The sequence below is a fragment of the Sinohyriopsis cumingii genome, chromosome 17 (assembly GCF_028554795.1).
Source record: "Sinohyriopsis cumingii isolate HCF-2022 chromosome 17, ASM2855479v2, whole genome shotgun sequence".
NCBI lineage: Eukaryota > Metazoa > Mollusca > Bivalvia > Unionida > Unionidae > Sinohyriopsis > Sinohyriopsis cumingii.
Window position 1 is genome coordinate 56,144,129 of NC_142977.1, and position 19,114 is coordinate 56,163,242.

The 19,114-nt window shown below is 42.1% G+C and overlaps 1 protein-coding gene across 1 annotated transcript in view; it reads left to right on the plus strand.

Annotated features, from left to right (window-relative positions):
• LOC149778807 (uncharacterized) overlaps window positions 1–19,114 on the plus strand; it is a 70,321-nt gene that overhangs the window by 26,803 nt on the left and 24,404 nt on the right. The window contains exons 4-6 of the mRNA XM_089938526.1: window positions 314–399; window positions 2,903–2,974; window positions 4,004–4,139. Coding sequence (XP_089794652.1) covers window positions 314–399; window positions 2,903–2,974; window positions 4,004–4,139 — 294 coding nt within the window. The remainder of the gene's footprint in view (window positions 1–313; window positions 400–2,902; window positions 2,975–4,003; window positions 4,140–19,114) is intronic.

Below are 19,114 nucleotides of genomic sequence, written 5' to 3' on the forward strand. Positions count from 1 at the left end.
ATTATCGCAAATACTTCCGAAACCGTTTTTGTTGTTGTTGTTGTTGTTTTGTGTTTTTTTTTTGTTAAGAAGAAAACATCAAAGTCCTGTCGAGTTAACAATGGTGACGTAGCTCATGTAACAATGGCGACGAAGCTTTATATGCAAAAATACATGGCGAGGATAATATACCTACCAGACGATTATCCATGACAATATTGCGAAAGCGCTTGAAGGAACAAAATGGATATATATTAATGTTTATAGCTATATGTGAGCAGGTGTATATACGTTAATAAATATATAGCTTATTAATTACATTTAATAATTGCAGGTGTCAACGCACTGACATGTCGAGTTTGTAGGAACGCTTTATTCCTCGATGACTGCACCGAACAGCAAACCTGTTCACTGAATGAGGTTCGTGCCTTCGACTGTAATAATTCTTAAACTTGACGGATACATATTTTAAAACCGTACAATTATGAACGAATCTAAAATATGGGATGTCATCCTTGTACATATTTTCAACTACAGCTGCACAATGGATTGCACCCTTTGATTTGTTTACAGATAACAGAAAATCACACCATATAAATAATATGATACAATTTCCACGTTAATACCTGTATGCCCTTGGACGAGAACTTATTATCTTTGTTCATTCATTATCCAATACAAACTTTAGAAAGCAAACGTTTTCTGAGAGAACTCCTAAAGACAACGCACATATTATGTAAAAAGTGTGCACAAAACAACTGAAGACGCACCGCGTACGTGTTTACATTCTAGAATGGACACCTCGATCCTTTGTTTACTTCTGTACCCGTAGATACAGTGTCAGTTTGTCTTTGGAGTTTCTGTACCCTAATATGGTTAGTTTTAGTTCCTAATCATGTCCAATTGTGCATACTTGTTTTCTTTATATTTCACTCCGATCGAGTTAAACTTTAACCTTTAACCTGTGAAAGTGTTCTATTATTTGTTTTATTTTCTTATGATGGCTTGCTTTTTACTTGTAATCTGATCATATTTTGTATTTTGTTGTGAATACTCGCATTACTTATAGTGCATACAGCTTAGATTAGCATCGATAATATTTTAAATGCATGCAACTTAACAAATAACAGCCTGATGACATGGAATGGACTGAATGAATATATATATATATATATATATATATATATATATATATATATATATATATATATATATATATATATATATATATATATATATATATAGGGGCCCCAAGTGGCCGAGTGATCTAAAGCGCTCACCGTCACGGATCACTGCCATGTCACCTCTGTCTGCGTGAGTTCGAGTCTCAGGCTCGGCTAACGTGGCTACGTGAGAAAGCCTGCGAGTAGCTTCTCGTGGGTCGGTGGTTCTTCCCGGGGTTTTCCAGGGTTCTTCCTCCGCCAGTTATACTGGTGGCCATGTATAGCCTATCTTGTGCTCAAAAATGGCAACAACAATATATATATATATATATATATATATATATATATATATATATATATATATATATATATATATATATATCGTTTGCACACTGGTAATATCTATGTTGAATTCGTATTCATAAAATATTGATAATATTTTAAAATACTTGAATTTAGTGAATCGCTCTCAGGGAGGTAACAGTCATTTGGTTAGTTCATCCGTCAGTCAGTCGTACACATGCATACACATACATATATATCAATGGGGATACATACAATATGAATAAGAGTTGTACAAACATATCCACATACATAGGCGTCAGTGTGGATACATGCAATATGAATAAGAGTTGTACACACATATCCACATACATAGGCGTCAGTGTGGATACATACACTATGAATAAGAGTTGTACACACATATCCACATACATAGGCGTCAGTGTGGATACATGCAATATGAATAAGAGTTTGTACACACTTATACACATACATAGGCATCGATGTGGATACATGTAATATGAATAAAGCTGTACACACATATACACATTCATAGATATCAATATGGATACATACAATATGAATAAGAGATGTTCACACTTATACACATTCATAGGTATGGTTACATACAATTGTGAATAAGAGTAGTAAACACGCATGCACATAAATGGGTGTCAATGTGGATACATACAATATAAGAGTGGTACACACATATACAAATATATAGGCATCAATGTGGATACACACAATATGAATAAGAGTTGTATACACATATACACATTCATAGGTATCACTGTAGTTACATACAATATGAATAAGAGTTGTATACACATATACACATTCATAGGTATCAATGTGGTTACATACAATATGAATAAGAGTTGAATACACATATACACATTCATAGGTATCAATGTGGTTACATACAATATGAATAAGAGTTGTATACACATATACACATTCATATGTATCAATGTGGTTGCATACAATATAAATAAGAGTTGTATACACATATACACATTCATAGGCAAAAATGTGGTTACATACAATATGAATAAGAGTTGTATACACATATACACATTCATAGGTATCAATGTGGTTACATACAATATGAATAAGAGTTGTATACACATATACACATTCATAGGTATCAATGTGGTTACATACAATATGAATAAGAGTTGTATACACAGATACACATTCATATGCATAAATGTGGATACATATAATATGAAAAAAGATGTACAAACATATTCACATTGATAGGTATCAATGTGGATACATATAATCATGAATAAGAGTTGTACACACTTATCAACATTCATAGGTATAAATGTGGATACATTTATAGGTTTTTGTAAATACAACGAATATGTTTTAGGCAGATACATTGTAACGTTTTATTATGAATTGGTCATTTGGTGCAAATTACACATACCTACGTGAAACGGCCTAACATTACCTTTATCTTATTACAGGAATGCTACATTGATCAGCTACTAACGCCCCAGTTTCAAATCTTGTATAATGGTGGCTGTAGGTCAAGGGCAGTAAGTAACATATTACCATAATCGTTCAGAAAAGCGATTAAGCTAGAAAATAATATACACAAGAATATGTTTATTTATATTACACCTTTATTTTGTCATACTGTTGGTGTATGATTTCATTATTATAATTTAAATTTTCTCCAAAAATTATATTGAAAATAATCTCTCTCTCTCTCTCTCTCTCTCTCTCTCTCTCTCTCTATATATATATATATATATATATATATATATATATATATATATATATATATATATATATATATATATATATACATACATACATACATACATACATACATATATATATATATATATATATATATATATATATATATATATATATATATATATATATATATATATATATATATATATGTATGTATGTATGTATGTATGTATGTATGTATAATGGAGGTTTTAATAGTAACATCCTATTGGTTTTAGTTTATGGATCGATCATTGCGAGTAAGCACTATAGCATTAACATTTCATGACCATGGCAATTTGTCCCATACCAGGATATCATTGATGCTAAAGTTGTAGGCAGCCTATAATTTGGGGTCTAACTGCATCAGGACAGAAAAGTATATTTAAGGGTTCAAAATCATTTGTATGTGTCCCATTAAAATGCAACGTTTTAAGCATTAAGTTCCAAACATTACGTACCATGAATGAGACGCCCGGAGCGCTAAAAGGCTGATTTTTATTCTTTAGCAAGAAATGAATGAATAGAGACCTGCCAAAAATAAAAATTCTGACCAAGTTATTTGTAGATATATGTCCTCCTTTTCATTGCCATAGTCAATTTGTTAAAAATGTTATTTCTGTTTGGCAAGATTAATTAAATATATTCAATCCATGCTCTGGAATATTAAGACCGTTATGTAAACGTTTGCATCCCAAACTCATCTTTTTGGCTGAATATTGACCTAGCTATTTTCTGTTTTAGAACTAGTGCCCGCGTGTTATCATTCTCGGCTGAGGTTCTGTCTGGAAAAGTTGATTTTTTTTCCCCCCATAATGTTGCAGGCGTGTCTTGCTGCTTCGTCGACACATCTTGGGAAGAGAGTTGTGCCCAGTTATATAGGTTGCTCTCGATGCTGCGATACTCCTGGAAACTCATCATTTCTGGAATGCAACACTCAGCTTTGTGGAATAAGAACTCGTAAGCGTTGTCATTTTAACGTTGTAGGTAGAGCTAAATGAATCCAGTGTGATGGCATGAGAGATTTTTTTTCTTCACAATTATACACACTACTACGGCTATTGTTTATGACTCTGCATTCATTAATAACATAAACTGCTGGATGGTATAGTCGACAATGACAAAGATTACAAAATTACATATATATGCAGCTTTGTAATGTGTTTATTTGTACTCTATCAGCAAGAGTGTGAAATGCTTTAGGTGCTTGAGGTTTAACTGGGCTGAATGTATTTAAGTTTCGATAAATACATGCATGAAAATATACATGTAAACACATAAATGATATATTGTCCTGCATTAGATTTCAATCAAAATAGTTTTGCTGTTGAAATAACGTCAGGTCCATTCACAGTTCATCAGTGCATTTCTCATTTCTTTGTCAACCAGCTTATTTTCTGTGTTAGTGTGTCAGACACTGTATCTTTCTTTTAATATAGATAGTGCTGCCAAATTGCATTATAATATAGACGCTATATGTATAATTCGCATTTTAATTCGACAGCTGGAATCATCTAGGGTCAATATATGTTATCTTGGCATCCGTCCGTCTACGGAAGACGATGGCGTAGCTCCAAAGTAAGCTTTTGTTTATCATTCTTTCTAGCTCTCTTTTCAGCTTGTTTTATTTTTCTCTCTTCCTCTGCGTTTTGAACTCCCTGCCTGACAGCGAGACGCCAGCTGGAATGGTTGTTTGCACACTTCTCCCAGTCGTTGACATCGATGTTTGCTGTCTTCATATCCTTCTTGCAAACATCTTTGTAGCGCAGATGTGGTCGTCCAGTTGGTCGTGCACCTTCTGCTAACTCCCCATATAACAGGTCCTTGGGAATGCGCCCTGGGCCCATTCTCTTGACATGGCCAAGCCAGCGAAGGCGTCTCTCGCTGAGAATGGAGAACATGCTGTTCATGTTGGCGCGTTCTAGAACCTTTGTGTTGAGTACTTTGTCCTGCTACTGGATGTGCAGAATGCACCGCAGACATCTCAGGTGGAAGCTGTTGAGTTTCCTCTCGTGTCTTGCATAGGTAGTCCATGTTTCGCGGCTGTAGAGAAGTGAGTTGAGCACGCAGGCTTGGTAGACACGCAGTTTGGTCTTCTCGGTGAGGTTGGGTTTGTTCCACACTCTCTGGTTAAGTCTGGCCATCACTGCTGATACCTTGGCAATCCTGCCGTTCACTTCAGAATCAATGGAGAGTGAGCTGGAGATGTTAGACCCGAGGTATGTGAAGTTCTCGACAACTTCCAAGTTGTACCCATCGATGGTGACAGAGGGAGGGGAGTCTGCGTCCTGCGCCATGACGTTCGTTTTCTTCAAACGGATGGTCAGTCCAAGTTCCTTACAAGCATGGGAGAGGAGGCATACCAGCTGCTGAAGTCCATCTTCCGTGTGTGATGTCAAGGCTGCATTTTTGGCGAAGAGCAATTCACGGATGAGTATCTCTGTGACTTTAGTCTTAGCACGGAGACGGGCGATGTTGAACAGCTTGCCGTCAGCCCTGGTATGGATGTACACTTCCTCGCTGCAGTCCTTGAATGCGTACTGGAGAAGTATGGGAATGCTTCAGATGTTGCGCCATTGAAGCACACTGTGCTGCGCATGTTCTCGTGGAACGATATGATGAAAGCAAGCAGACGTGTGTGTGTGGAGGGGTGGGTGGGGTGGGGGCGGTAGCCAATCTTCTGCAAGAGTCTGAAGAGTCCACTCCGACTAACCAGGTCAAACGCCTTCGTCAGGTCTCTGAAGGCAATGTAGAGGGGCATCTGCTGCTCGCGACACTTCTGCAGCTGACGTAGTGAGAAGATCATGTCTACAGTTGACCTGCCGGCTCGACATCCACACTGGGACTTTGGGTAGACGCGGATGGCTAGGATCTTCAAGCGCGCAAGGCAACACGGGCGAAAGCCTTTCCAACGATGCTGAGGAGGGAGATGCCCCGATAGTTGTTTCAGTCGCTAGGTCTCCTTTGTTTTTGTACAAAGTGACGATGTTGGCGTCACCCATGTCCTGTGGGATGTAACCCTGTTCCCAGCAAAGGCAGAGGAGTATGTGTAGGGGTTGGAGCAGTGCTGGTTTTCCGCTCTTGAGGACTTCAGGCGGAAATGGCGTCGCTTCCAGGAGCCTTCCCACAGACAAGGCAATCGCTGGCTTTTCCGAGCTCTTCCAGGGTGGGCTGTGTGTCTAGCTCCTCCATGACAGGCAGGTCTGGAATGGCGTCCAGGGCAGTTCCGGTGACATTGTTTTGGGTTGCATAAAGCTCGAGATAGTGCTCAACCCATCGCTGCAGTTGTTTCCCCTGGTCTTTGATGACTTCGCCCGTCTTGGACTTGAGGGGGGCGGTCTTGTAGCTGGGGGGGGGGGGCTGTCGTCTTTTTATACCCTCGTACATTCCTCTTGCATCCCCGGTGACGGCAGCTGTCTGTATACTGTTGCAAAGGTTGAGCCAGTAGGTGTTGGCACAGCGGCGGGCGGTCTTCTGGGCGTTGTTCCTTGCAATCATGAGGGCTTGTAGTGTTCTGGGGCTAGGTGCAGCCTTGTATGCCAGAAGGGCTTTCCTCTTTGCCTCACTCACGGGCTCCATCTCCTCCCAGTTTGCCTCATACCAGTCGACATTCTTTCGCTCCCTCTTCCCGTAAGCTGTGATGGCTGAATTGTACACAGAGTCACGGATATGGGACCACTTGGAGTCAATGGTGTCATCACGTGTCACTTTGGTGAGGGATTCCTTCAGTTTGCTGATGAACTGCTGTGTTTTATCTGGGTCGCTTGCACAGCAGGTGTTGATGCGTGGGTGACCCATCTTCTTGGCGTGGTGCAGCTTCTTGGGTAATATTCGCACCTTGCTGGCCACGAGGGAATGGTCAGTGTCGCAATCGGCACTGTGGTAGCTCCGGGTGAGGAGGACAGTGGTCAGTTTTGCACGCCTGTGATGACGAGGTCTAGCTGGTGCCAGTGGCGTGAACGTGGGTGTGTACACGACACCTGGTGGATCTCCTTGCACTTGAAGAAAGTGTTGGTCACACATAGGCTGTGGGAGCAGCACATCTCCAGCAGTCTCTGACCATTCTCGTTGATCTTGCCCCTTCCGTAAAAGCCGAGACAGGTGGACCAGGCCTCATGGTCAGCTCCCACTCTAGCATTGAAGTCTCCTAGTAAGTAAAGGCTTTCATTGTTGGGGATACTGGATATTGCCTGATCCAGAGCCTCATAAAACTTGTCTTTCTCCTCGTGGGTGGAGCAGAGGTTTGGGGCGTACACACTGAAGATGTTGACCGGGCCTAAGGATGTTGACAGCCGGAGGGCAAGGATTCTCTCAGTACCTGATGATGGAGGGTCAATGAAGGAGATTAGCGTGGTCTTTACGGCAAAGCCTACACCATGCTGCCTAGGTTCATCTGAGGGCTTCCCCTGCCAAAAGAACGTGTAATTGGCTTCCCTGATGGTGCCACTGTCAGCCAGTCGGGTCTCCTGGAGGCAGGCAATGTCGATGTTCAGTCGGGACAGTTCTCTGTCAATAACGGCTGTCTTTCGTGCATCGTCAATCTGCTGTAGGTCAGCGGTCAATCCAGGACACATGGTCCTGATGTTCCAGGTTGCAAAACGAAGAGTTGGAGTCTTCTTCTTTCTTTTTTAGTCTTTCCTGGTGCGGAGTTTTGTGGCCCACTTGTCGAGATGGTTCTCTAAGTTCCACGCACCCAGTGAAGCAGGCAGGCCATGGCGGACAGCACCTTACTGACTGGGGGCTGCCCAGCTTGAGGCGGGCGGTAGCTTTCCAGTGAGACCTGGTGATCTCTCCCACCGTCAGAAGTAACCCCTGGCGCCAAGCTCTACGCCAATCAAGCTTTGACTTAGAACCGGTAAACTGCTAATTCTCGTGTTGTGCCGACGCCGTACGACGACGCTGGAGTGTCGTCTTCAGTGGAGCTATGAAGCCTGGTCAGGGTGGTATGGATAATCAGCTGTTGTCCATGCAGCAGATCCCCCCTCTCAACGCAGCTGGTGGGCCCAAGGGAGCGATGAATGCCGATACAGCTTGGCACCAGCGGCGTCGCAGGAGTTGCCGGAATGACGTTGAAGTCAATGTCAGACCGCCTTAGGGACTCCGTCTCTGGATTTTCTGTCAGGGTTTACTCCCTTAGCCTTTCCTATGAGTGGGTATAGCCACAAGGCAACAGAGGTTTGGAATCTGAGTTTTCCTTCTCCTAGAAAAGGTTGTTCTATCCCAGCTTGTATCTCATCTAAATTCAAAGTCTTTTTAGCAATGTACAATCAGCATATCGCTCTTGCCACAGTACTGAAACTACTCTTTTAAAAGTAGTTAATGACATTCTCTCTGCATTGGATAGCGGAAATATTAAAGTCCTCACCCTCCTTGATTTGTCTGCAGTATTTGACAGAATAGACCATGATATATTACTTCACCGTCTCCAGCATGTATTTGTCATTCATGATACAGCCTTACTGTGGTTCAAGTCCTACTTGGTCAACAGGACACAAATTGTATCTGCAAATGGAATACACTCCAACCCAGTTGATCTATGTTGTGGTGTTCCACAGGGGTATGTTCTTGGACCTGTTCTCTTCATTCTGTACACTCAGTCGCTCTCAAGTGTCTTAGATCATCATCCAGTGTCTCATCAATTGTACGCTGATGACACGCAAATATACAAAACTAGCCACCCAACTGAAGTTGATACTACCATTCAAGGAGTAGAGAGGTGCATTTCTGATGTGAAATCATGGATGTCTTGTAACAAGCTGCAGATGAATGATGATAAAACTGAGGCCATTCTGATCACAACACAAAGACTTTCTCATTCACATCCTTTACCTAAAACAATAAATATCAGCAACGCCGACATTAAATTCACACAATCAGTACGAAACCTAGGTGTTACTCTGGACAGTACTCTCACATTGCATGTCATGAACATATGCAAGGCTGCATATCATGAGCAGCAGCTCAGTTCGTAAATATCTTTCAGCTGATGCCACTAAAACACTTGTGTGTTCATTAGTGCTTTCAAGACTGGACTATTGTAACTCAATTATGTCTGGTTCCTCTCAATATCTACTCCAGAAACTTCAGAACGTTCAAAACACAGCTGCTCGGATCATACTTAGAGTACCACGATCAGAGCACACCTCCCCGCTGCTCTGTACCCTACACTGGCTATCCATTCGATCCAGAATCAAACACAAAATTTGTTCTCTGTGCTACATTTCACTGTCGGACTCTAGTTCAACATACTTATCTGACCTCACTCATGTGTACACACCAGCAAGATACTTACGCTCCTCTTCTGACAATCGTATACTCATTATTCCAAGTATGAAAACAAAGTAATATGGACAGCGTTCTTTTGCATTCCAGGGCCCAGCAACGTGGAATGAATTGCCCACTGAACTTAGACACAAAGACACAGTGATCACATTCAAGAGGGCTCTCAAAACTCACTTATTCCGACAGCAAGAACAAACTTAAAGACCTAATAATATTTCCTACCTGAAATATTCTCAGCATGTTTTTTATTTTTTTTAAAGTTTTTCTAATTTCATATTGTTTGTTTTTTTAATAATATTATTATGTTTCTTATCTTATAGGTGTTGTCTAAAGTTGTAAAGCGCTTAGAGCTTCTAAAGATTAGGCGCTATACAAAGTCCTCAATATTATTATTATTATTATTAGATGATCTACCATCCAAGGTTTACGAGTCCCATCAGTAGTGAAGGGGGGAGGGGAGATTAGCGTCAATGGGAATTAGCATTACAGACCCCCTTGGGTCAGATTAGCGTCAAGGGAAATTTAACATGGAGAAAAATCGTGGGTCAGATTAGCGTCAAGGGAAATTGAACATGGAGAAAAAATCGTGGGTGAGATTAGCGTCAAGGGAAATTTAACATGGGAATAAATTGTGGGTTAATATACGTACAAGGGGAATTGAACATGGGATTTTTTTTTTTTAAAATTTTTTTTTAAAAAAGGGGGTAGGCAATTGAAAGGCTATCTCTTTTCGAGAAATATGGCAGGCCCTGAAAAGGGCCTTTGGGTTTTTCTTCTTCTTTTAACTTCTTAACTTTTTCCACCATCCTCTTATTTTGTCCATAATTCCTTTCTTTTTTTTCTTTTCTGTTTCTGGTATCCAGTCCGGGTGACCCATGGCTCGGAACTTGGCCTGTATTTTCATCCAGTTGTTATTCAGTTGGTCGAATTCTAATTTCTTCTTCTTATTCTGTTCTTCCTTTCTTTCTTTAGTCCACCTTTCCTTTATGTTTTCTACTTCTTAGGTCATCACTTGTTTCATTATTTCTTCTCCTTTTTTCAACCTGTTCAGTCCCCTCTTCATATATGACAACTCCGTCCAATACACTATATGTTCTAGGAAGCACCGGACTTCGATGACATAATCCAGTGCTTCCTTCAAACTCCCCACTCTTACATAAGGTGGGTCAATTAATCCTCTTGATTTGTTGACTTCATCTTCTATCATTCCTTCTATTATATGTCTGGCGGCCTTTATACGTTCGACTTGACTGGTTACCAAGTGTTCTTTATCTTCATACTCCCATTCCTTTTGTATCCTTTCTATAGCATATTCTGCATCTATTATCCAGAAATAGATATGCCTCAATTGATTAAATAAATCAGTCACTTGCGTCATCTTGTCTAGATTATTCTTTGTAGAATGGTTTGAACGACGAATACTGTGGGTTCTTATACGAAAAGCGCGTACGTGAAGGAAAACATCCCCCTAAAAACATAAAATTGGTCTTACATAGATCATGACCAAACAACGCGCGGACGTGAAGGAAAACATCCCCCTACTTTTTCATTTCATATAATATAACCCAAACTATACTCTCCACATACGCTAAGAAACAATAAAGAAACCCATAATCTACTATTCGCACAAACATACCTGAACTCTTACAAACCCAAACACACAAACACATACCCTCACACTATCTTAAAAAAGAGTTAGTGTTTATATTCACACTACTCTACCTTCACACATTGGCAAATTAATAGTTATTTCCTTTCTAGAGTATTGGGTAGCCCTGAAAAGGGCTGTTTTTTGAACTCCAGATGCACCTATCTAATGGTTACACCTTCCAGGCCTGGCGCCACACACGCATCTTTGACTCCAGTCTCTTTTTACTTTTTGTCTTGAGAGTGCAGAGGCGGGATGATTCGCTTCAGCACCCCAATCCTCTGTCTCGGGAATATTGTATGACATCCTCTCTCCTATTTTCTTTTCCTCTTCTTCCCTCTCTCTTCTCTCCTCCTCTTCCTTCTTTATTCTTGCTTCTTCTACGATAGCCTCCGCTGATAGTTCGTTTACTATGCGCCTGGCATATTCCAGGTGCATCTGGAGTTCTAACAGTTTCACAATTCTGGTGTTCATTCTTCTGGCGGTGTTGATCAATCAACAAGGGTAGCTAGACTGCCGAGCGAGTTTCAATTTATACTGAAAGCGCGGACGTGATGGAAAACATCCCCCTAATAACATAAAATTGATCTTACCTAGATTATAACCCAAAACAACAACGCGCGGACCTAAAAGAAACACTCACTCACTTTTTTATGCTACCCATCACTATTTTAAAATTTTTATAAATCACTTCAATAGACTATTCACATACGCAAAACCAATCCAATCTAACCCCAAATATACACCTCAAACACCAAAAAAGACATCATATTAATCTACTATCCACACCAACGTACTTGAGCACTTACAAACACACAAACACATACACTCTCACTATCAATAAAGAGTTAGTGTTTATATTCACACTACTCTACCTACACACATTGGCAAATCGATCGTTATTTCTTTTCTAGAGTATTGGGTAGCCCTGAAAAGGGCTGTTTTTTTGTTTTGCTATGGCATTCTTTTTTTAGTTTCTAAGAATGCGATGTCCTCTGAGGATAGACTTTCTGGCAATAGGTCTGCTTCTTCGGAAAGAGAAGAAGAATTCTTTGGTGTCGATACGACAATCGACAAAGCCTCTGTCAGCTTCAGGTTGCTGCTGCTGCTGTTGCTGTTGTTGCTGCTGTTGCTGCTGTCTCTGCAGTCTGTACTTCTCTGTCCATTCTTCTTTTTCCCTGTTCATTTCTTCTCTGAAGAGCTCTTCTATCAGGTCTTCAGTGATTTTTAACATTCTCACATTTTCTATTTCTTCTGGCTTCGGTATCAGACTGTGTCTGACCCTATGCAAATTCACGTAGGCTTCGTTGAGTTTAGCTAGTTTGGAGCACATCTTCTTAGGAGGATGAGTCGACAATGGATGGTTAGACTGGAAACAACCCCGGTTCTTAAAGTCAAAGCGCGGACGTGAAGGAAAACATCCCCCACACGGTTTTTGAGTCGCAACGTTTAGTGAGTGTCATGAGAGGGATAGTAAGAAATGAAAGAGCATCAATCCAACATTCTTATAGCTAAACAAAAGACAAAGGCATTTTTTTTCAAAACACAACATTTTTTATTCAAAAATCACTTAACACTAAACAACAACTCTAACATTTTTAACAATAATCCAACAATATAACATCAAACAATTTTTTTCAAAACACAACATTTTTTCTCAATTGGCAATCTACTTTAAACAAGGCTGACAACGTTGTGATTTCCACTATTGGAAATCATTAGGCCATTGATGGACACTACGTTTCCTAGCTTGAGACAAAAGATAAGCATAATGGTCACAAAACCATCGATCTACTTTCACATCGTTTCTAGCAGAAGAACGAGCATCAAAATGAGTCATTAAATGTTCTAAGGAATAGCCCAGGCTGCGATGATGCAGAAAATACACACAGTACTGTCCACACACCAAGGAATCTGTGCCTTGTAATTTCACGTTATTGAATCGGGTGGTTTGAGCATTTCTTCTCATAAAGTCGATGATATCGTCTTCCAAAGGGGGCAATCCGTACGAATCGAAATATTCCACACATCCTTCTTGAGGAAAGTAGACGGCTACCCAGTGGGTTCCTGGGAGATGACTGTCGTCCGTGTTGATCACGTAAGCTTGATGGTCTTTAGGTTTGCGATGAGGGAGTTCATCTTTAGCACAGACGACAGGATTCCAAGAAGCCGTATACGAACTGTGGTTCAAAAGGTAATAAAGTTCCCAGGTATCCATGTTTTGTGTGTGCTTTTTTTCTTCTTCACAGGTAATAATAAGTCGTCAATTCGATCCTGACTTTTTGCTTGAAAATGTCTGACCAATAAACGGTTATTCGTTCTGTTTCCTCACTCTGATTCAGGAGAGCTTCGATACGATGGATCTCTTGAGTGGTTAATGGTGGACAAGAGTGTTCACGCAAGTCTTTATACCACTGGTGCAACACGTCTTTGTTCGAGATGAGACTCCAAGCTTCGTCCAGATACTCGTCCAATTTTTCTTCTTGACTCAACATCAGGCATTTATCGTGTTGAATTTGACTGGGATGATCGTTTTGACATCCATAACAATTTTTCTTGATCAATTCCGTCATTTTATCGACCAAGTGTTTGGCAAAACAGGAGACTAAATGGGCTTCTTGTTCTGGCCATCTCGACTTCATCATGACAACTTCTTCGTCTTTATCTTGAGATTCTTCTCCTTCCACGGTCTCCTCACATTTCATGTCCAAAGTTTCTCCACTAGGTAAAGAGGGATAACAGTCTTCCATGGCTTCTAATAATCTAGAATGACTTCTCTCAAACTGTTGATTTCTATGGTATTATCGAATTCTGCATACAGGATGACGTTCACTGTCTCTGGCAGAGGATTTGCAAACTGAAGTTCCACACGAATCTGGCCTGATTTTATAGGGTGGAAATGTCCCTCGTCGCTGCCTTGGTCTGGAGTGAAATCGAAAGCCCACAAAGCATAACCTCCTGCGTAATCCTTGTACGTAATGCCGTGACTGGTGTTGGTTCCTAACTGGCCCGTGGCTTCGTACAGGGACAAGTACGATCTCAAGCAATTCTTCTTGGCAAAGTCAGGCTCGAAAGGTCGGGTACACAAGGTCTTGCCATCGCGACTGACTTCGATTTTCTTCACGTCGAAGTGTTGAAAGTGGAAAGGATTTTCAGCGAAGGCTCCGTTGAAGGCTGAATTCTCGACCATACCAAGGATTAAACGTTTGGGTAACTGTCCTTGAAACAGATGATCTTCGATCATGGAATGATGTCCAACGGGAATGGTGAACGTTTTCACTTCCACACGTCGTATGGGATACTTGGCGGTCGTTCTGCTCAACGTCTGACTGATGTCGTTTCCCACTTTGGGTAACACTTCCACGCGTCGTACGTAGAGTTTGGCCTCCTCGATTTGGCTTTTGGGATTGCCAGTCTTAGTAGCATCAGCATCAGCCAACAAATGGAAAGCGGTACTGCTACGATTCAGTCTCAGGCGAAGATTTACCCCGTTTAGCAAATATTTCTCTTGCAACCACATGTCCAAATGCAAACGATCCATCAGTTCTAAACTTTGTCCATTTGTGATTCTGCTTCGTCTTTCCCCAAAGCCGTCATTGTCACCTGCGTCACTTATCTTAAACTTGTCCGCTTCGTCAGGTTCCCATAGCACACAAGCATTGAGATGAGTGTCCTTGGCATCTATTCCGTACATCAAGAGATTTTCCAGGTAGGCACGGTAAGGGTATGTATCCATGCTGCTGCTGACTAGTTTGTTATTCAAGTACAAGTCCACTGAGCTGAACAAGGAATGCATGAAATTGTTGACGGGAGCTATATTCTCAGTGTCTTCTACTGTTTTATTTTCCTTATCTAGAACTTTGACTTTCAGGTACAAGTAACTGCTATTCAGATCGATGTAATCTTCGGGCTGTCCTTTGATTTCAAACTCGATGGGAGCGGAATCGGTCAATGAGGAGACGGGATGAAATTCCACCCATTGGGATTCTTGCATGGTCATCATGGTAGGGGGCATGGCAAACAGATCCAGTTCCGTCTTGGAACAAGCGCAAGACTCTCGGTGCATCATTTTTTTTTGTTCTGTTCTGTTCTCTCTCAATAATCGAAAACGTCTAAGTCTCGAACGGTTCTTCTTTTCTTGGCCTTTCTCGCTTGAAGTCTGGTGAAAGGGTGTTTTCTTCGTCGTCGTCTCTTTCTGCCTTGTCCTTGCTGAATGCCTGACTCGGTAGCGTGCAGGGCATTTATAGGTGTGTCTCGTCGGCCTAAAATGTCTTTGCCCGTTTGCAGCAAGACATTTTTGCCAGCCCTCATGAAGGCTTCTTTAGGGTTTTGTTTGTCGATGATGACATTTTGGAGAAATTCTTTGCCTTGCGTCAGTGCCGCATCTTTCAAGGCGTGCAATCCGCGTGTCACCATCGGTTTCAACACCGGGGCCACCGAACGAAAGGCCGATTTTAACATGTCTCCTAAACCGTGTCCTCGCTGTCGAGCAACCCCTCGGTACACTGGATATATGACTTACTTACGAGTCGTGAGAGAACCGTTTTCGAAAATGGAGTTTCACCGTGACTTTTCCTTTGGTGAATGGAATATTTTGTCCCAAATCTCCTTTTATAGTAATTTTGACCGTGTCCAAATACGACTTGCTGACCGGTAAATAGTGAGGATGGACAAATTCGCGGTGAACGTGGTAAGTGTTTCCACCTTCCTCGTCAGCGTTTGCGGCAGAATCCACTTTGAAAGGAATGACACGCAGTAACGGTACGGAGGTGTGTCCCACCACGTTGTACTCCACCACATCGGAGTACACAAACATCAAATTCAGTCCTTGGTTCAGTTCTACCGGGGTACGAAAAAACTTGGCAAAAGTCTCGTTGTCAGAAATGACTGATGATTCGTTTTTTTGTTGTTCTACTTTCTTCCTCATCTCCATGTCACCGCCCAACATGTCAAACAATTCAGGACAAAATAAGAAAGACATGATTTTGGGCCCCTCAGGAAATTTCATCAGGAAGCGACGAGCTGTTTTGTGGTACTCTAGGGTGACACTTTTTTTGGCATGCTCCAAAGCTTTCAGAAACACACCATTAAACCTGGTGGCTATGGTGTTGACCAAATGTTGACCACTAAAATAATAACCTGGGGGAATGAACAAGTGATAGTCGGTCCAGTTTGGATTTTCTTTGTTACGGGTTTTCTTGTCATATTTGCTATGGATATCCATCCACTGTTGCAATTGTTCGTCATGAACTTGCACCGTAAAAAAATTTTGATTGGGAAGGACATTGAGGACTTGGGTCGTGTGAATCATTTCTACTAAAGCCACTTCCCAATGGGCTTCGTGATCTAAGGGGATGGCCTGAGGTAATTTGGCCGTGTAACAGCACAACGTGTTGTGGGGAAACACCTCCATGGAACTGTCACTGGGTAAGGTCAAGTAAAATTGGTTTTGGTGACTCATAATTCTAGAGTTCTGTGGCTGTCCGAGGGGATATTACTGGATGTCAGAGGCGTGTCTCCGCCCAAAATGGGGTTCTGGTTGTTATTGGAGTGGTGACTGACACTGGCACTGGATACAAGGTTCCCGTTCGAGGAGAATTTCAGGGAGGGATTGGGAAGCAGGTAACCAATGCAACTGCTCAATAAAATGGTCCACAATTGTTTGTCTCCTTGTTGCAAACTCAAATTGGCGATGGCTGCCCCGATGACACAATACACCACGAAGATTTGGCAGAAAAAGACGATTTGCGTTTTAGGCACACGTTCTCCACACCACACCCACAAGGGTTGTTTTTGTAAATCTTGCACAGAAGAACTAGGTGAAGGAGGAGTGGTCGACGTAGCTGCGTCTGTGTGAAAAGGCATGATGGTCACTTCTTTTTATAGTCGATGACTTGCGAAGCGTCGATCCAAGAATCAAAACTGGGTGGATATCCTTTCCAACGTACTTTGACTTCTTTGACACGCCGTTTGCCCACTTTACGGGTTCTGCGTTCGAGAATGCTTTCGATGTCGTACACGTCGTCTTCTTTTTTGGTGACACGTTGTAACTCGGGCAAATAAAACGTTCCTTTGAGCACTTCTCCGTTCATGTCTTCCAATTTATAGACGGCAGGATGACGGCCATGCACTCGTCCAGTGACGCGAAACAATTCGGTCGTCCAGTTAGGTAAGTAACCTTTGTCGAAAGTGCGTTTGGTTTTGCCAATGCGCACCCAATCTCCTACGGTCAACTCTCCACTTTTCTTGGGGACAGCCCTCGTCGGGGACGTACCAAACAGGCGCTCAAACACCAACACTTCGTTGTCGGGAGTCACTTCTTGCGGGGCACGTCCGATGCTTCGATGGTAAGATTGGTTGTACGCTTGCACCAGGTGCGGTAAGATGTCGATGTACTTCAGAATGTGGTGATGCGTAAAATATTTCCACATGCGTTCTTTCAAAGTGCGTTGAAAACGTTCCACGATGCTGGCTTTGGTTTCGGGATTCTCGGTGGTAAAAAAATGAATGTCACGTTTCTTTAATTCTTTTTGGAAAGCTTGGTTCAAAAATTCGGTGCCTTTGTCCGTTTGCCATCGAAGAGGGTGACGACCGCTTTGTTTCAACACCCGTTGCAGGGCTCGCACTAACTCGCTACTCGATTTGGAAGTCAAGGGCACGACCCAGGCAAATTTGGAAAAGACGTCGATGACACAAAACAAATATTTGTAGCCACGATTGTAGCTGGCCAAATGAGAGACATCGGCTAAATCGGCTTGCCATTGATGATCGATGCCTTCCACTCGGGTGCGACTTCTGGCAAACTTGCGTCGAATGGGTTTGTGTAAAGTGTAGGTAGCTTGTTCTTGTAACCATCGTTGCACTTGAGGTAAACGGAGACTTTTCAGTCGAGTTTTGGCAGCACGATACAATTTTTGAACTCCTGCGTAACCTGCAGGATGCGAGGGATCGTAGTAAATGCTGGCTAAGGCTTTTTCCATTTTGTTGGTGTGTTAATAAGTCACCCACTCTTCGGTGATGCTACTTTGGGTGGGTCGAAAGGGTGGTTTGGAAACGGATTTACGTGTCCGATGGGCTACGGGAGTAGAAGTCGAAGGTAGTGGTGGTGGTGGTGGAGGTGGCAATGGAATGGCTTTGGTTTTCTTTTCTTTTTTCACTTCTGGTTTCCCTTCTTTCTTTTTCACTTCTGTCGAAGGAGGCGTGGACATCATCTTTTTAACCCAAGCTTTCATTTCTTCTCGTTGGGGTGTGGGGGACGGGGTCAACAAGGATGCTGCAATCTTACTCGAAATGGGAGCTGCTGACGGTGTTTGAAACACTTCGCGCATCTCTTCTTCCTCAGGTCTTTGTGGGGTAGCATCTCTGGTGACCCTTGGGGATGGTAGTGGTGGTGGTGGTAATGATGATGGTGCTGGACTTTTCATCAAGGTCTTAAAATCTTTCAGAGTGGGTAAAGCTGTTTCGTCTAAAGCTTTCTGGTGAAAGAGTTGCAGTCTTTGCAAGAGTTGACTGTACTTTTGCGATTTTTCTGTTTCGGACAAATCTTGGCGATCCATCAAGGACTGCAATTCGTGTTGTAACTGGGACATCTCGCTCAAATTGGGATTGGGAGGTAAATGCGGGGTGCGTTGTTCTTGCCACCGATGGTATTCCATCCATCGTTTGTAAGGCACTAAAGCTAGTTTTCGTCCTTCCATGGGATTGTCAGGGGTGGATTCTGAGATCTTGGGACTTTCGAGGGTCTTTTTATCTTGCTCCCACCAGTCCTCCCAACATGGTTCCCAAGACTCCTTTCAGTATGGGGCCTAACAAGAGAGGTAAAATGCCTCCACGTTGGACCAACATCTTCTTTTTTTGACGAATGGGAACTTTCTTTTGAACCATTTTCCGAAGAACGTGACGATGTTTGCCTAAGCATTGTTTCTGGTGTTTGGACAAAGGGATCGTGCCTTTCAAGACGTTCAAACAACATTCGCACACGGTATCGATGACCTCTTTGGAGGCC